Source organism: Anabrus simplex, chromosome 1 (genome assembly GCF_040414725.1).
Source record: "Anabrus simplex isolate iqAnaSimp1 chromosome 1, ASM4041472v1, whole genome shotgun sequence".
NCBI lineage: Eukaryota > Metazoa > Arthropoda > Insecta > Orthoptera > Tettigoniidae > Anabrus > Anabrus simplex.
The window spans coordinates 1,196,059,791-1,196,076,329 of record NC_090265.1 but is presented as its reverse complement, the minus strand read 5'-3'; the positions used below and the strand labels follow the sequence as shown (position 1 = coordinate 1,196,076,329).

General features: G+C 37.9%; 1 protein-coding gene across 1 annotated transcript in view; it reads right to left on the bottom strand.

Annotated features, from left to right (window-relative positions):
* The window catches only part of nonC (serine/threonine-protein kinase Smg1), a 794,437-nt gene that overhangs the window by 404,875 nt on the left and 373,023 nt on the right, over nucleotides 1-16,539 (bottom strand). Inside the window, 1 exon segment of the mRNA XM_068225601.1 lies at nucleotides 14,083-14,105. Within this exon segment, the coding sequence (XP_068081702.1) occupies nucleotides 14,083-14,105 (23 nt within the window).

Here is a 16,539-nt window from a genome sequence, read left to right as displayed (position 1 = left end):
TTCTTAATAGGATAAGTTTACAACTTGAGAAAGAACTAGGAGAATATCTTTTTCTTTTTTTTTTTTCCTAGTTGTTTTACGTCGCACCGACACAGAGAGGTCTTACGGCGACGATGGGACAGGAAAGGGCGAGGAGTGGGAAGGAAGCGGCCGTGGCCTTAATTAAGGTACAGCCCCAGCATTTGCCTGGTGTGAAAATGAGAAACCACGGAAAACCATTTTCAGGGCTGCCGACAGTGGGGTTCGAACCTACTATCTCCCGAATACTGGATACTGGCCGCACTTAAGCGACTGCAGCTATCGAGCTCGGTACGAGAATATCAAGGAGGTTTCAGACCCTGGAGGAGCTGTCCTGATCAGATTATGAGTCTTAAGTTGATAATGGACTGTAACAGGAGAAGAAATAGAGATATGCTGATAACATTTGTATATTTCAAAAAAGCTTATGATTGCATCCATAGAGAATCTCTGTTCAAAATTTATGACACCTTGGACTACACCCCAAATTAATAAACATGATAAAATTGACTCTCACTAACACCAAATCAAAAGTGGAGTTTAGGGGTGAAATACCAGAGACATTTGAGATTAAAACTGGACTACGAAGGGAGATGGGCTCTCACCACTATTATTTAATTGTGCTCTAGAAATGGTAATGAGGGAATGGTTTAGGAAATGTCCCCCAAAAATAAAGATTGGCCGAAAAATCAAAAGAAATTGCCTGGGTTTTGCTGACGATTTAGCATTAGTAGCAGTGGAGGTAGAAGAAGCAAAACCCAGATATCAGAACTTCAAAACATTGCAAATAAAATTGGCCTCAAAATATCATTTGAAAAAACAGAAATTATGCCCCAAAAACCAACACAACTAAAAGAAGTTACCATAAATGGTAATAAAATCAAAATAGTAACTCAATTTAAATATCTTGGAGAAATAATAACACATAACCTAAATGAAAAAATCTCAATCCAAACAAGAACAAATACATTAGCTAAAGCACAAAAATTAACATGGGATATCTACAAAAAGAAATCTCTATCAATAAATGCAAAAATAAAACACTACAACACAGTTATAAAACCGGAAGCTACATATGCAACAGAAACACTTTTTCACCTGAATAAACAATCAAAGACTGACAGACTTCAGAAAATTGAAAGGAGGATTGGAAGAACCTGCATCAACAAAAAATACCAGAAAGATGAACAGTGGCGGTTAATCCTAACAAAGTCGTGTACAAAGAGCTAGAACCCATTACAGATACTATGCGTAAGATGAGACTGGGATTCTTTAGACATATCATGAGAATGCAGGATTCGAGACTTCTGAAACAACTAGTATAGTACAATCTTGTCTCAAAAAATACCACAACAGGATGTAAATGGATCAGAGAAATAAGAGAGGATCTGAAGGAAATAGGCCTTACAACAGAAGATACCACAAATAAGATAAAATTGAACACAAAACTCAAGAATACAAACATCCGCTTTACAGTTACACAAAACAAACCAACAACATGCGCATTTTTAACTGAGGAAAGGGCACGAAGATCGGAGCGTCTAAAGAAGTAATGGGAAGACCGCAAAGCCCGAACAATCCCTTCAAAGAGACCTGAACGATGGACTGACTAAAGTGATCCTATGTGGTCATAAAAGAAGAAGGAAGGGTGCGAACAGGAAGAAAGATTAAACAATGAAGTAAAAAATAGGCAATAAACAGTAAAAGATAGAAGGATGATGCTCAATCCAGGATCTGGAATGAATGACTTAATATGTATGTATAAGGAGTTAAGACAGAAATGTGCAAGACTCGTAAGGTCCACTGTTGTACCTGCGCCCAATTTAACAAGAGGGGAAAGGAGAGCTCTGAAGGAACTTAGAGATGATTCTGAACTGACCATTCTCTCAGCTGATAAGGGTAATGCAACAGTGGTTATGGACACTGACGAGTATAAGAATAAGATCTCGGCTATACTGCCAGAGCCTGTTTACAAACTGAGCTCACGTGACTCCAACACTCGTGTGTCCAATGCCACCATGAAGCTCTTAAGGCAATCTTCAATTCCAAAAGAGGAGGCTAAACATCTGTCCCCAGGGGATGCAGTGCCACCTAGATTATACGGACTGCCCAAGATCCATAAAAAAGATGTTCCCTGCAGACCTATTGTTAGTGCGATAGGTTCTCCTACATATGCTCTGGCTAAATACCTAAGCAAATTGCCTCAGTCACACATAGGACGTACTGAATCATACATCAGAGACTCTCGGTATTTCGTCAACAAGCTGTCAACCATAATCCTTCAACCTAATGCACTTTTGGTGAGTTTCGATGTTGAGTCCTTGATCACTAAAGTGCTTATTGACACTGTCAATGCTAGGCTATTTTACCGCTGAATGAATTCCAGCTATTTCTTGTCGGGTGGGAATTTTTACGAACAGAGGGACGAACTGGCTATGGGAAGTCCACTTTCGACTGTAGTGGCTAATTTCTTTATAGAGCATTTTGAGGAGGAAGCTATTGCTTTGGCGCCTGCCAAACCTAATGATATGGTGGAGGTATGTCGTTGATGCATTTGTGGTCTGGACAGAAGGTCCTGAGAAACTTCATCTATTTCTAAACCACCTAAATCAGCAACATCCTTCAATTAAATTCACTATGGAGATGGAGATGGAGTCGGACAGATGCCTTCCCTTCTTGGATGTTCTAGTAAGAAGAAACCGGACAACTCCTTAGGACATACCGTCTATCGTAAGCCTAACCACACAAATCGCTATCTTCATGCAGATTCTCACTACTATCCAGCACAAAAACAAGGCATTCTCATGAGACTCGTCAAGAGAGCACGACAAATTTGTGAGCCATCAAATATCCAGGTGGAGATGGACACGCTCAAATTCGTGTTCAAGGGTAATGGTTACAGCGATTTGCAGATTCATAGAGCCCTGCATCCCAGAGAAAAGACCCAGCAAAGCTCACAGAAGGAAAAAGTGAAGAGAACTGCCTACCTGCCTTACATTCACAACACCACAGATCGAATTGCCGAGCTCCTCCGCAAACACAATATAAAAACCGTGTTTGGCACCGCCACTAAAATTGCTCACAGTCTGAGTAAAACCAAGGAAAAATTGTCCCCACTTTTACATCCTGGGGTATATGAAATTCCCTGTGTTGCGGTAAGGTATACGTTGGCCAAACATGCCGGTCCATTGGTACCCGTATCAAGGAACATGAACATAATATTCATCTCACCCAGCCAGACAAATCGGCAATAGCTGAGCACGCTCTATCGTCAGGTCATGATGTCATGTTCCAAGATGCTCAAGCTCTTACCCACACAAGACACTACAGGTCCAGGATTATACGAGTAGCCGTGGAAATACGTAGAAATACTAACAATTTCAACAGGGACACTGGCTATCAATTAAGTAATACAAAGGCAATGTCTCAGTTGTGCCAAGAGGAGGAAGATCTTAGTAGTGGTTTATCATGACACAGGCTGTATGTTAAATCTCGTGAGTCAGCACAGTGGAATTGTCGGCCTTCCTTGCTGCTGACTGGAAGTGGGGAAGGGGGCAGGGGAGGTGCTGGCGTGTGCCACCACAAGTAGGCATTCTAAAATATATAATAGACGCTAGATCAGGAGGGATCGGGTTACACATGCAACACGTACCCAGGAAGTGAGGTTGTTTAACCTTGGGTTGCCGTACTTTGCCCTTTAGTTTTCCATTTAACTCAGCTGGCCGCGAGGCCAGTGGGCTGACTTTTTACTTGTTTTTTGTGTTTAGTGTTATGCCCACCAGCGTGGGGTATTATTGTATCTTTATAATGCATTGTCTATGTTATCCTGGTTTCATTGGTTTTTTTTTTTTTTGTTTTTGCTTGTAACATTCTTAGTTTTGCTTGGTTGGTTTTTCCAATTGAGAATTGCCATTTTTTCTCCGTTAAGATCGATTAGGTTGTGAAACTGTAAGATAGGGAGAAAAATCAAGGTTTCACTTCAATTAAGTAAAACCTGGTTGCCAGCCATTAAGAATTTACGTAGGTAGTTCCCATCCCTGTCCCTTCACTATTGTTATTTCGTCTTATATGTTCCAAATTCATATGTTCCTGATCGCCAGATGTTTCATTCCAGGCTTCTGTCAATGTCACATGTTGCAAATTGTAAATCTCATTATAGAGCTGTATTGGAATTCATAATAAGAAGTTGATAAATTAATAAAAACCACCTTTTCTCTGCACATGGTTATGAGAGTATTTAGGAGTTGTAGTAAGGATGTAAAGGAGAGAGCATATTTGTCTCTGGTGAGACCCCGACTAGAGTATGGTTCCAGTGTGGGGGACCCTTACCAGGATTACTTGATTCAGGAATTGGAAAAAATACAAAGAAAAGCAGCTCGATTTGTTCTGGGCGATTTCCGACAAAAGAGTAGCGTTACAAAAATGTTGCAAAGTTTGGGCTGGGAAGACTTGGGAGAAAGGAGACAAGCTGCTCAACTAAGTGGTATGTTCCGAGCTGTCAGTGGAGAGATGGCGTGGGAGGACATCAGTAGACGAGTAAGTTTGAATGGTGTCTTTAAAAGTAGGAAGGATAACAATATGAAGATAAAGTTGGAATTCAAGAGGACAAATTGAGGGTAATATTCATTTATAGGAAGGGGAGTTAGGGATTGGAATAACTTACCAAGGGAGAAGTTCATTAAATTTCCAATTTATTTGCAATCATTTAACAAAAGGCTAGGAAAACAACAGATAGGGAATCTGCCACCTGGGCGACTGCCCTAAATGCAGATCAGTAGTGACTGATTGATTTATTCCTGTTTTAGAACCCGAAAATAAGAAACTGCAGAAACAAAATGCTCGCTGCTAAACACACAACAGGGAGGCGAGTTTCTGTTATTAGTGCGGATATTTTAAATAATTTGCAAAAAAATCCAAGGGACTGCTCAACAGTAAGTCTGGCCCTGGACGAGTCTACTGATATCAAAGATAAACCACAACTAGCCATATTTGTGAGGTATGTGTCAAAGGACTTTCAGGTGGTGGAAGAATTTTTAGATCTGGTGACTGTGAGGAATACTACTTGTGGTTGTGACATTACAGAAGCCCTGGATGGTGTTTTACAGAAAAACTCAGTGCCTATCAGTAACATTGTCAGCATTGCTACTGATGATGCACTATCTATGACTGGCATGAAACAAGGGCATAATTTCCTGATTTCCTACCTGTAAATTGCATTATTCACAGAGAACATTTAGCAGCAAAATATTTTCAGTATCCGCATATTATGTGGGTAGTTCTAAAAATTGTAAGCTGTATTCGCTCATGTGCCAAAACACACCGACAGTTCAAATCTTTTATAGAAGATATGAACAATGATGAACTTCCTGATGATGTATCTTGGCACTGCTTAGTAAAATGGCTATCAGTAAGCAATGTTATTGGCAGATTTTTTTAATTACTTGATCCAATCAAACAGATTGTTGTTAGATTTGACTTTTTTACTGATATGGTCCAGGAAGAGAAAAACATATTCCTGATTTGGCCCAGACTCTATTTAGCTTTCATAGTAATTTAAAGCTTTTTGAGAAAGACCTTCAGACTGAAACATTTTCTCACTTCAAATGTTTGATGATAATTACTGAAAGCCTTCCCGACGTTCAGGTGGAAACTGAAAATTACATGAGTAAAATGTCTAGCCTTGCTGAATAAATCAATGGCAGATGTAATGATTTGAGATCACTTAAACCTTCATTTTCATTCCGGGAAAATCCTTTTTCTGGGCGAAGGCTTCCGGCCGTAAAACATAACCAAATCTACAGGTGAGACACAGTTTGCACCCGCGACCCCACAGTTGTTTGAAAAGCAGTAGAAAAAGAAGTAGTTGTGGGCGATGACTGTCCTGTTTCATCATCAATAACAAAGAATACAGCAGTTGTAGAGTTGGAGCTACTAGAACTGCAAGAGGACGAAGGACTAAAAGGACTCAAACGAAGTGGCGTTTCTACCATAGAATTTTAGAAGAATGTTCCAGAGGAAAAATACCCACTAACAAAAGCGTGTGCCAAGAGACTTATCTTAGTCTTTCGGACTAATTATGTGTGTGAATCACTGTACTCAACGCTTAAATTCATTAAATCTAAATATTGATCTGAACTAACCGACGAACACCTGAGTGAACTTGTGCGAACTGTGTTTACTAATTATCAGCCAGATTTTAAGAAAACTAACGCAAAAATGAACACTTGAAAAAGCACTTCTCAAAAGTAAAATCTCATTCCTTGATGTATACCTGAACAATAACGTTCTGTGTAGTGTAGAAAATAAATGTTCCTTCATTTGTTACAAAATGAAAAATGTGTTTTCATTTTATAAACCATTTTTTAAACATGCTCCCAATTTTGTCTCCTGAATTTGCGGCTCCCAGAATTAAGGTTAGTGGCCAGCCCTGCTATATTAATACAGTTTTCAGCAACATATCTGATCGAACAAGGATTTTTTGCACTGACCTGCATTAAAAATAAGAAAGGCGAGCAACTTCTTTCTGTAAACCAAGAATTAAGGGTGTGCTTGTCTGCGATTCCTCCTCGCAACGAACAGTTGTGCAGAAGTAAACAAGTCCACATTTTCTACAAAACTGCAACAATAGTGTAATATTATTGACAAAGCATCATATTTTTTGAGTTCTTACTGCACGTAGGCTTACACCGTTCTGTAATATTAGTAAATAGTATTACTAAAATACTGAACACACAATCGATTTTTTCGCGGCACAGTCCGACAATTTCACGGCACACCCTTTGAGACAGTTTTCATTCGGTTGAAATCGCTTATAAGATAGTAATATACGTTTTGTAGTGAGGTAGTACTAGTAACTAGTAATAAGTCATCTGCTAGTAATTACTGAAATATGGATTGTTGTATTATACTACCGATTTTTATAGCATGTTTCTTTTGCTGGTAGTGGTAGTGAGACTAATAACAAACGTTACACAATGTTCGAGTTAGTGATTGGAAACTGAAATACATAGGACTATAAAATAAGATACAATGTCCTGATTAAAGTAATTGTGGTCATTACGTTTCATTTTAAATAAAATGCCTTTTTGTGTCCCCAACCACAAGTTAATGAATGTAAGATCGCCTGTTCATAAAATAAGAAATGGTAGGTAACTTCACACAAAGGTTAGGTTCACACCTTATTGTAATGACACCACACATTAAGGTAATGTGCATACGGCAAACTAAACTAAATGAAAAAAGAACAGCATGTTTTCCTAGGACCAAGTAACAGTGCATACATTAATTTAAAAATAATTCCATTCATTTAAGGTTATTGTTCAATCAACCATCAAAACTCAAAACAAAACCAACAAAATATGGTTAACAGACAAAATTAGATTCTTATATAGGAAGAAAACTTTTTTTAAATCATCAATTATATGACGGTCACCTCAAAGCGACTAAACTACTTTCAAACGCACAATGGACACTTTTCTATCACCAAGTAGAAAATAAATTATTCTACGAACTAGCCAGGAAACAATCAAATTTGGAGAAAAAACTTAACAGGTTAAAAATCTCCAAACTATACAACAATCAAACTAGAAACTTTAACAGAAACATGGACGATTGTAAGCAGTTTCACCCACCTGTCGTAAATCTATCCAAACACACCCTTAAGTGAATATGAACACTCAACTTTAGCCAAAGGATCCAAACACAACTGGCCCAATTTGAACATTCTCAACATAGCCACCACTACGATTATAGAATTAGAGCTAGCCATTAGCCAAATACCGGAAGATACTCAAAATGAAGTTAGAACCGATGTTAAAAAGAAACTGAACAACATCCTCTCCAATTTAACCAACCCCACGAATGATTTCAAAAATAGTTAAATAATAGCTGAACAAAAGCGTGTACACGCTCTCAAACAGAAAATCAAAGACAACAAACTTATCATAACCTAAGCTGACAAAAGCAATGCAACAGTGATTATGGATAAAAAAGAATATATTAATAAAACAAAAAACTTTGTCAGAGATACCTCCTTTTCTATAATCAAAAAAGACCCCACCCAAAAAGTTCAGAAACTTCTTAAACAAACTCTTAAGAACAATTCATTTTTATTTACTGAACAAGAAAATTCTAATATGAACCCCGGTCTCCCCACTGCTAAAGCTCTCCCCAAAATACACAAGGCCAGCGTCCCCATTCACCCAATCATCAACTACAGACCAAGTCCCTTATACAAAATGTCACAATTCATCCAAAGTTTTGTAAGAAAAAACTATCAACTTTTATCTAAAAAGTCTTAAAACCATATCAGAGTTAGCAGATAAACTAAACAAGTTCAATATGCAACCTGATTACTCTATTCACTCTCTCGATATTGAAAATATGTACCCAAGCATACAAGTATCAAAATTAATTCTGATAACTGAAAACAGTTTAAAAAAAAACAAACAGCCACTTGAGCAAACTAGAGATACAAGATTTCATTACAGTATTAAATCTAGTTGTAAACAGTAACTTTTTCACTTTCGACAATGCCATATACCAGCAGAACAGTTTGGCAATGGGATCGCCAGCCTCAGGCATCTTGGCAGAAATATACTTAGATTTCCACACCTACAACAAAATTGACAATAAATTTGATAACATTCACTTCTGGGCAAGGTATGTTGATGATGTATTTGTAATTATGGACGAAAAATCAATTAACGCTTCAACCACCCTCCTAAGACTCAACAACATTGATCCTCATACCAAATTCACACTAGAAACTGAATTAGATCAAAAAATAAACTTTCTAGATTTAACTATTATTAGACACTCAAATTCTTTAAGTTATAAAATATTCAGGAAACCTACTCAAACAGCTTCCACTATTAGCCAAGATTCAATGCACCCCCAGTCCCACAAACGAGCTACATAGAATAACCTAGTTCATCAATCTTTCAGCATACCTATGTCCAAGAAGGATCTAAAGAATGAACTAAACACAATCTGCAGAATTGCAAAATCCAACGGTTTCAGCATCATTTTATAGATAGGATAATCAATAAACAAAAATATCGCACTAATACTACTCTAAAAAAAGAAATAACTAAACCTCTAAAATTTTCCACCTTCACGTTCAACAGTTATATTTACGAGATAACTAATATTTTTAAGAAATAAGGCATTAAAATAGCTTTCAAAACCAACAATAAGAACATGAACATTTTACACAATACGTCACATATCAACAAGATCAACAGGTTTTTTTTTAATCAGGAGTTTATGGGATCAAATGCAATACCAGTAACATTTCGCATGTTGGGCAGACCGGAAGAAACTTCAATGCAAGATACTACGAGCACACTACCGCAATAAAATATAATTTTTCAGCTATCGGCCAACACATGCAAGATTATAACTATAATTTCACCAATATCAAACAAGATATGGACATTCTTGAATTAGCAAATAAGGGTCCTTTACTCAACATAATGGAAAATTACTACATACACCTAGACCAATTTTTTATTTTTTTTGCTAGGGGCCTTACGTCGCACCAACACAGATAGGTCTTATGGCGACGAGGGGATCGGAAAGGCCTGGGAGTTTGAAGGAAGCGGCCATGGCGTTAATTAAGATACAGCCCCAGAATTTGCCTGGTGTGAAAACGGGAAACCACGGAAAATCATATTCAGGACTGCCGATAGTGGGATTCGAACCCACTATCTCCCGGATGAAAACTCACAGCCGCACGCCTCTAAGCGCATGGCCAACTCGCTCGGTACCAATATATATATATATTTTTTTGCTAGTTGTTTTATGTCACACTGACACAGATAGGTCTTACGGCGACAATGGGACAGGAAAGGGCTAGGAGTGGGAAGGAAGCGGCCGTGGCCGTGGGGTTCGAACCTACTATCTCCCGAATACTGGATACTGGCCGCACTTAAGCGACTGCAGCTATCGAGCTCGGTACCAACAGTTTAACGCCAATTACAATCTTAATGAAATCTCAGAGAAACCCAACATCCTTTTTGATTTATTTAACACTTTTCTCAGAAACAGTAATTCAGCTAACCAGAATTCCATCCTCATTTTAATTCAAGGTACTTTTCCAAAACAATTTTCTACAACACAATTCAGCTCTGCCTTAAATTCCCCCCCCCCCCCTCACGCCCATCCCCTCCTAAGCCACCACCACTGCCCAACCAGCATGCACCTGACTCTTACCTTCCTCCCCTTCAACATATCTCCTTCCGCCACCAGTTGCACACTACCAGCTAAGCTGCACATACTGCCGCGCAAGGTGAGTGTCCATTCACTTCATTATCTATTCTTCTTTCAGCGTACTTTGCGTTTTTACAGGCTTTTCCTCATTTTAATAGGTCCCATTTGTTCCGCTATGAACTGAGAGTTCCACCCATTCATATCACCACGCGTAGTGGCTACTTACAACTCCAGAAGAATTTTAAAACTTCATATTCAGTCTGCACAGTTCCAACAATCAACCCTGCAGTCATATCAAAGTAGCTTGGTCACCTAATACACCAAGTATCAAAATTTCTGCTTAAGTTGTTACAGTGTATAATGAACTCCTCAAAGATTCTTTGAGAGAGTATCATGGACACATTTGTTAGTCAAACATTTGTACATACTTGTATACTTTCATTGTAAGTGTCATGTTATATTGTGTTCAGACTTAGTAACATAAAAATCAGTCCACAACCGTAATGCATTGCCAGGACCTACTGAATTATATCTGAAACACCATGTGTCTAAAAAATTCGACTCAAATTGATCCACAACATAGAGTATCTCATTTGTACTTCTATACCCGGACTTTTTTACGTATTTGTGTACTTGTATTATATATTGCTCACCTATTGTCACACGTAATATGTCACTTTCATATGCAACATTTTTAGCACCATAGCACTTCGCCTAATTCAACCACACATCATAGTGTTAATTATATATTTGTCTCAAACTGTTCTTATTGCTCATTAGAATTTAGGATTTTGTCAAATATTGTGCATTGTTTAAATATGGCTCATGATGACCCTAAGTACGGTTGAAACTAGTCCCATGTAATGTAAATACACACAGTGCAAATAAGACTATGTATTGAATAGGTGGAAAACGTTTATGTTTATAATTTATATGTAATCTCAGTTCAATACGGACCAAGAACATGAAACTTATAACCCTTGACAATCTTTAGAGGTTCATGGTTAGTATATGGAAAGTATTTATAAAAACTATAACACGCTTATCTATTGATATAGTGCACAATAATAAAACTGCAGTTATCATTATACAACTTTGAGACAGATATCTATTCATTTATAATAAATGACTCTGACTTCATTCCACAACGAGAGAGGAGGCCGATTTCAGCACTTGACTAGTGGAAACAATTGGAATTTGTGATCCGAATGACAACCCAAATGCAAACGGGAACAATTGGTTGTAACGGCAGTTGACGGCTATAAAATAATTTTGTAGTTTTCATTCGATAGTCCCATCACTAGTTCACACTTGTTTCACCTGAACTGAATTCTAGAAGATTCTTCAAGTGCTAGTATGTTAAGTGATTCACCTAGACTTCTGTGAAGTGCATTCTTCAAATTGGAAAAAACTGAGAACTTACACAAGATGTGTGAATGTGATGAATGTTTTAACATTCAAATCATTACTTGACTTACACTGAATTTCAACAACACACGCTTGCTTCATAAATTTTATCTGTATTTCATACCTTGTCTTAACTTGATTTTGACGTATGATGGTCTCTAGCAAGACCAAAACTAAATTCATAAACTGTATGCAACTTTTTTTAAGGTTACAATAATTAGTATTGAATAGGTGGAAACCTTTAGCTTTTGTTTTACATTATAATGCTCTTCAATACGGAACAATATGAAATTTATTATCCATGATTAATCGTATAGTGTCGAGCGAGCAGTCGTTTAGGGCCAATAAACAGATGTATCACTAAAGGGTTTCTAAGGTCGTTTATTAGATAATGATGAAGATTGAGTGTCCTATATGCAAGGGAGGGAATTATTTGCATTGTAGTTGGTAGATGACACTACTGGCAAAGCTGTCACACACACCACACAAGTATCAAAACGTTTTAACTCACCTCTGAAATACTCAATATGTATATTCTTGAAACCAATACTTAATTGAGATTTATTGGAATACTGATCAATTTCCTGCAGCAAGTATTTGTCCATTCTCATCTTTCTAGACCCTAAAAATTATATTTGTTTTTATTTTAGACTCCCACGTTACAAACAGTTGTTGTTGTTGTTATTTTAGAATCTCGCATTACTAACAGCAACACAGTACTTGAATTTCTCAACTCCATTAACCCACATATAAAATTCACCATAGTCAGAAAACAATAATGCCCTTAATTACCTGGACTTAACCATTACGTACAACAGCAACAACACTTTATTCTTCAATATATACAAGAAACCCACCCACACCATCAATACCATCCAGACATACATAAAAAAAGCAGCTTACAATAGCATGGTCCTCAGAGCATTAACTGTTCCTTTATCTCGCAAGAATTACAAAAAAAGAAAATACTATTTACAATATTGCAGAACACAATGGTTTCAATAGAACCTTCATCAGCAGAATCATCAATAGATATGAGAGCAGACCCAAGACTACCCTAGAAAAAGATTCCACTCCTAAAGAAAAGTTTTCCACATTCACTTTCAATAATCGTAGCATTATTTACCAAATTTCTAATATATTTAAAAGACACAACATCAAAATAGCATATAGAACCTCCCACACGAACTCCAAACTCATTTTCAATCCACACACTGTCAACAATAACAACATTAATAACAAATATTTGAACTCCGGAGTTTACAAATTGGAATGCCAATCCCGTAATTCCAGCTATATTGGTCAAACAGGTCGATATTTTGTCATAAGATACGCCGAACATCCCAACACACTCAAATATAATCATTTGTCAGCTATGAGTGAACATCATAAAGCATCCAGCAACGAATACACTTCAATAGATACTAGCATTATGAGCAAAAAGGCACCTTGCTCAACATTCTCGCGAGCATCCACATCGATTTAGATCAGTTTATGAACCCCTCTCACATTAAATGAAGTAAACGAGAAAAAGAACATTCTACTTGAAACACTCATTCCATATATTTGTCAGAACTTCCATAATATAAACAAACCCTGCCTCCATCTCTCCAACTCACCACCACTCCCCCCCTCCCCATACCAGCCCTGCACCAACCCTTCCCCCTCCGGTCCTTCCATCCTCTCAAACACAGCTGAACCAACAATAGACTCGATCGCGCGAACGAGACCATTACTTTGAGAAGGCCAGGCCGTTTGAGAGGACAACCACCTTCTAAACACCATAAGTTTAAGCTTTCTACATACCCAATCCACACTTTTTACTTATCAGGCCAAGTTTCTCACTAGGTCACTTACAGTTTACCATGCATCTGTCATATCCCCAACACATCTCAATTTTATGTCACGGCCCTTCCAAGGCAAACCAACCAGCCAACATTATGAAAAGATAATCAAGAATGGAACCACTAGATTGAGAAGATATTGAGAACGCTGCTGTTCTAAAGCTTTAAATTTCATCTTTTTTCCTTGTCACAAGCTTTTCGCCTGCACGTTATGTCAGGCTTGGTTTCTTAAACTTTTTCGCTCCCGCTCCCCTCCTAGCCAATTCGATGTGATGGGTTTCTACAAAGATAGATTTTCTGCCTGAATTTTCGACAGTGATTTGCTGTTGCCCAAAAAATAGCAAGAATCAGAGTTTTCCTAGAGTGCCTTTCAACTTTTTAATACTAGTGTATACCGAAACTGTTTTTGTACTGAGAGATGAGATAAAAATGTAACATGTAAGCAAATGTTACAGGTATCAGATCTTGGTTGTTCCCAGCAAGAAGCTAAACTGGAAAGGAGTTGAATATGGTACTTGGTGAAACCCGTCAATACGTAATGAACAAAGGATGGAGTATTTACGGAAGGACTTCCTTTCATAAAACCTCCATTCATGGTTACTTTTTGTTTCTAAATATCCACGACTAGTAAGCACCATGTTGATTTTCACAGTATCTTATTTTTATTTCTGTAATTTTTAAGAGGTAAGTGGTTCGGGGAACAGAGAGAAATTGGGACTTGGGTGTATTTAATCATCTTCACTTTATTTTTATTTTTTACATTTTTTTTCCAGATTCACATAATGTAGAGCGTGTGAAACTTCAGTGATTACTCTTCTTAATGGACCTCTTTAAACACAACATTATGAGTGGTGTTACTGTCAGGCAGAATTTACACTGTCAAGATTTCTGCTGATCACACCCCAGACATAGCATCATACAACTGTACATGGCTACATGTTCTAAAGTCTGTCCTTGTGCTTTCGTTTACAGTCACACAAAATGCCAGATGAATTGGAAACTGTCCTCATTTACAGAAAAAAGGAAAAGCAATATCTCATGATGTTAAGCGGATTCTGAAGATTAACACTCTTTGGCCTATTCTCTCACAAGTAATGTCTAAATCCAAACGGTTGTTGTACATGTTCTTAACACTAAATCTTGTACCATTTAAGAGGTCTTGTGAAATTTGTATTTCTTAATAGCAAAGTACCCCCAGTGCCTCCCCTGAAGTCTCAGTGGTGTATCCCCAGGGCTTGGGTGTCCTCGGTTTGGATTGTCAGGCAAGGTCACACTTGCCAACAGTTGTTTGGCCAAATTGATCCGGAAGCTGGTAAAGCCTACTTGCTTCTTGTAAGAGTTCAGGAAGCGATGAATGGATGTTGGAATTCAGAAGTGCAATGTGTAGTATATAGAAGTATATTTTTTATATCCTTTTACATTCTTCCTCATCAAGGGGAATGAAGCAAGTCTCTGGTCATGGGAATCAACACCACCCACTCCACAGTTGTAGTCAACAACAAGATCGGGTCCGAACTACTTCTTGCCAACATACTTTACCACTTCAAGGTAATCTGACCTGCTATGTTGTGTAGAGAGCATGTGCACCACCTTCTCATCTACCCATTTCACAGCCAAAACCCCATTACTGGAAATGAAGGTGAGTTCCCCATTTTCAGTTTTGCGTTGCTGAGTTCCTATTTGGTCCCACTATACCAATAGTACCAGTTTATAACGCTGGTGAACTGTACCAGTTATCCATGTACAGCTTCCTCCGGCAACCCAAATGCTCTCTACACACTTCCATAACTACTTTTTCACTAGAAAGTAATCCCACTGTAGGTACTTCACCGCCATTCTCTTTCACACTATAAATTTTGAAGTACCAACAGTACCCATTATCAGATGCACACACCTTGTATACATCTTTTGATGCCAAACTTGGCCCTCTTTGATGGGTTATATTTATATGTAGGAAAGCCTACCCTTGAACTTCATCACTTCATCAGACTTTCATTTACAGACACTCTTTCTCCATGCACATAAACCTTTTAACTATTCTGGAAGATACTGTACACACACAGGTATATCTACAATCTTGGTCAGTCTGGTCATTTCCTCTTTCACACTATTTACTTTTAGGATTTTTTTCAGGTGATATTTCTAAGTTTCCTTAATTGTGACGACTGATTGGTTATGAACTCTTTTACAGATTTAGAATTATTGTTATGTGTATAATTTTACATTATAGTTTGAGATTATTTAGTTTCAGATTAAAGTATTTCCTTGTGGCAGCCCAGATTGTCTGGGAAGTAGTTGATCCTTTCAAACAAATAATAAAAATTAGTTTTAACGTAATGTAATTAGAGATATGATGTACAGGATTCCAACTGTCACTGGGACTGTCACCAATTAGCCGAAGGACCCCGAAAACTGTGCAATCAACACTAATCTCATTCAATTTGGACACTTTTTTTTTTTCCCCACCCCTTCAGAATCACCATGCCGATGAGGGATGAACTTGGATTTAAACGACTTCCGGAGTGTCGCTGTTCATCTCTGTGACCCCATAAACAATGATTTTGACATTAATATCGGCCGCTTTCTATTGTTTTACTCCTCTAGGGTGTCTTACACCTACACATCATCTATTCGAGACAGTAATTCATATCCGTACCAAGTTTGGTTAAGAGCTGTGCTCGAAGATACATACATACATACATACATACATAGGCTAAATACATAATCTCAGACATTTTCTTAATTACACCTTCTCACCCTGCGCCGATGGGGGATGACATTCAACTTAAAGGCATCCAGACTGTCCGTATTCATTTACACAACTCCGAAAACGATGGACTCAACAGTAATATTCGTCGTTTTTGATTATTTTTAATGGTCATCCCCTCTGCTACAGGTGCTAGTGGTGTCCTATCCCATGTAAGTTTTTTCCAGATATATAGCAAGTCATGTGTTCACCAAGTTTAGTTGACAACTATGCTGGAATACAACACATACATCCATAATCTTGGCCACTGTTGACATTCTGTTTCACCCCTTCTCAACCTCCATTCCGAAT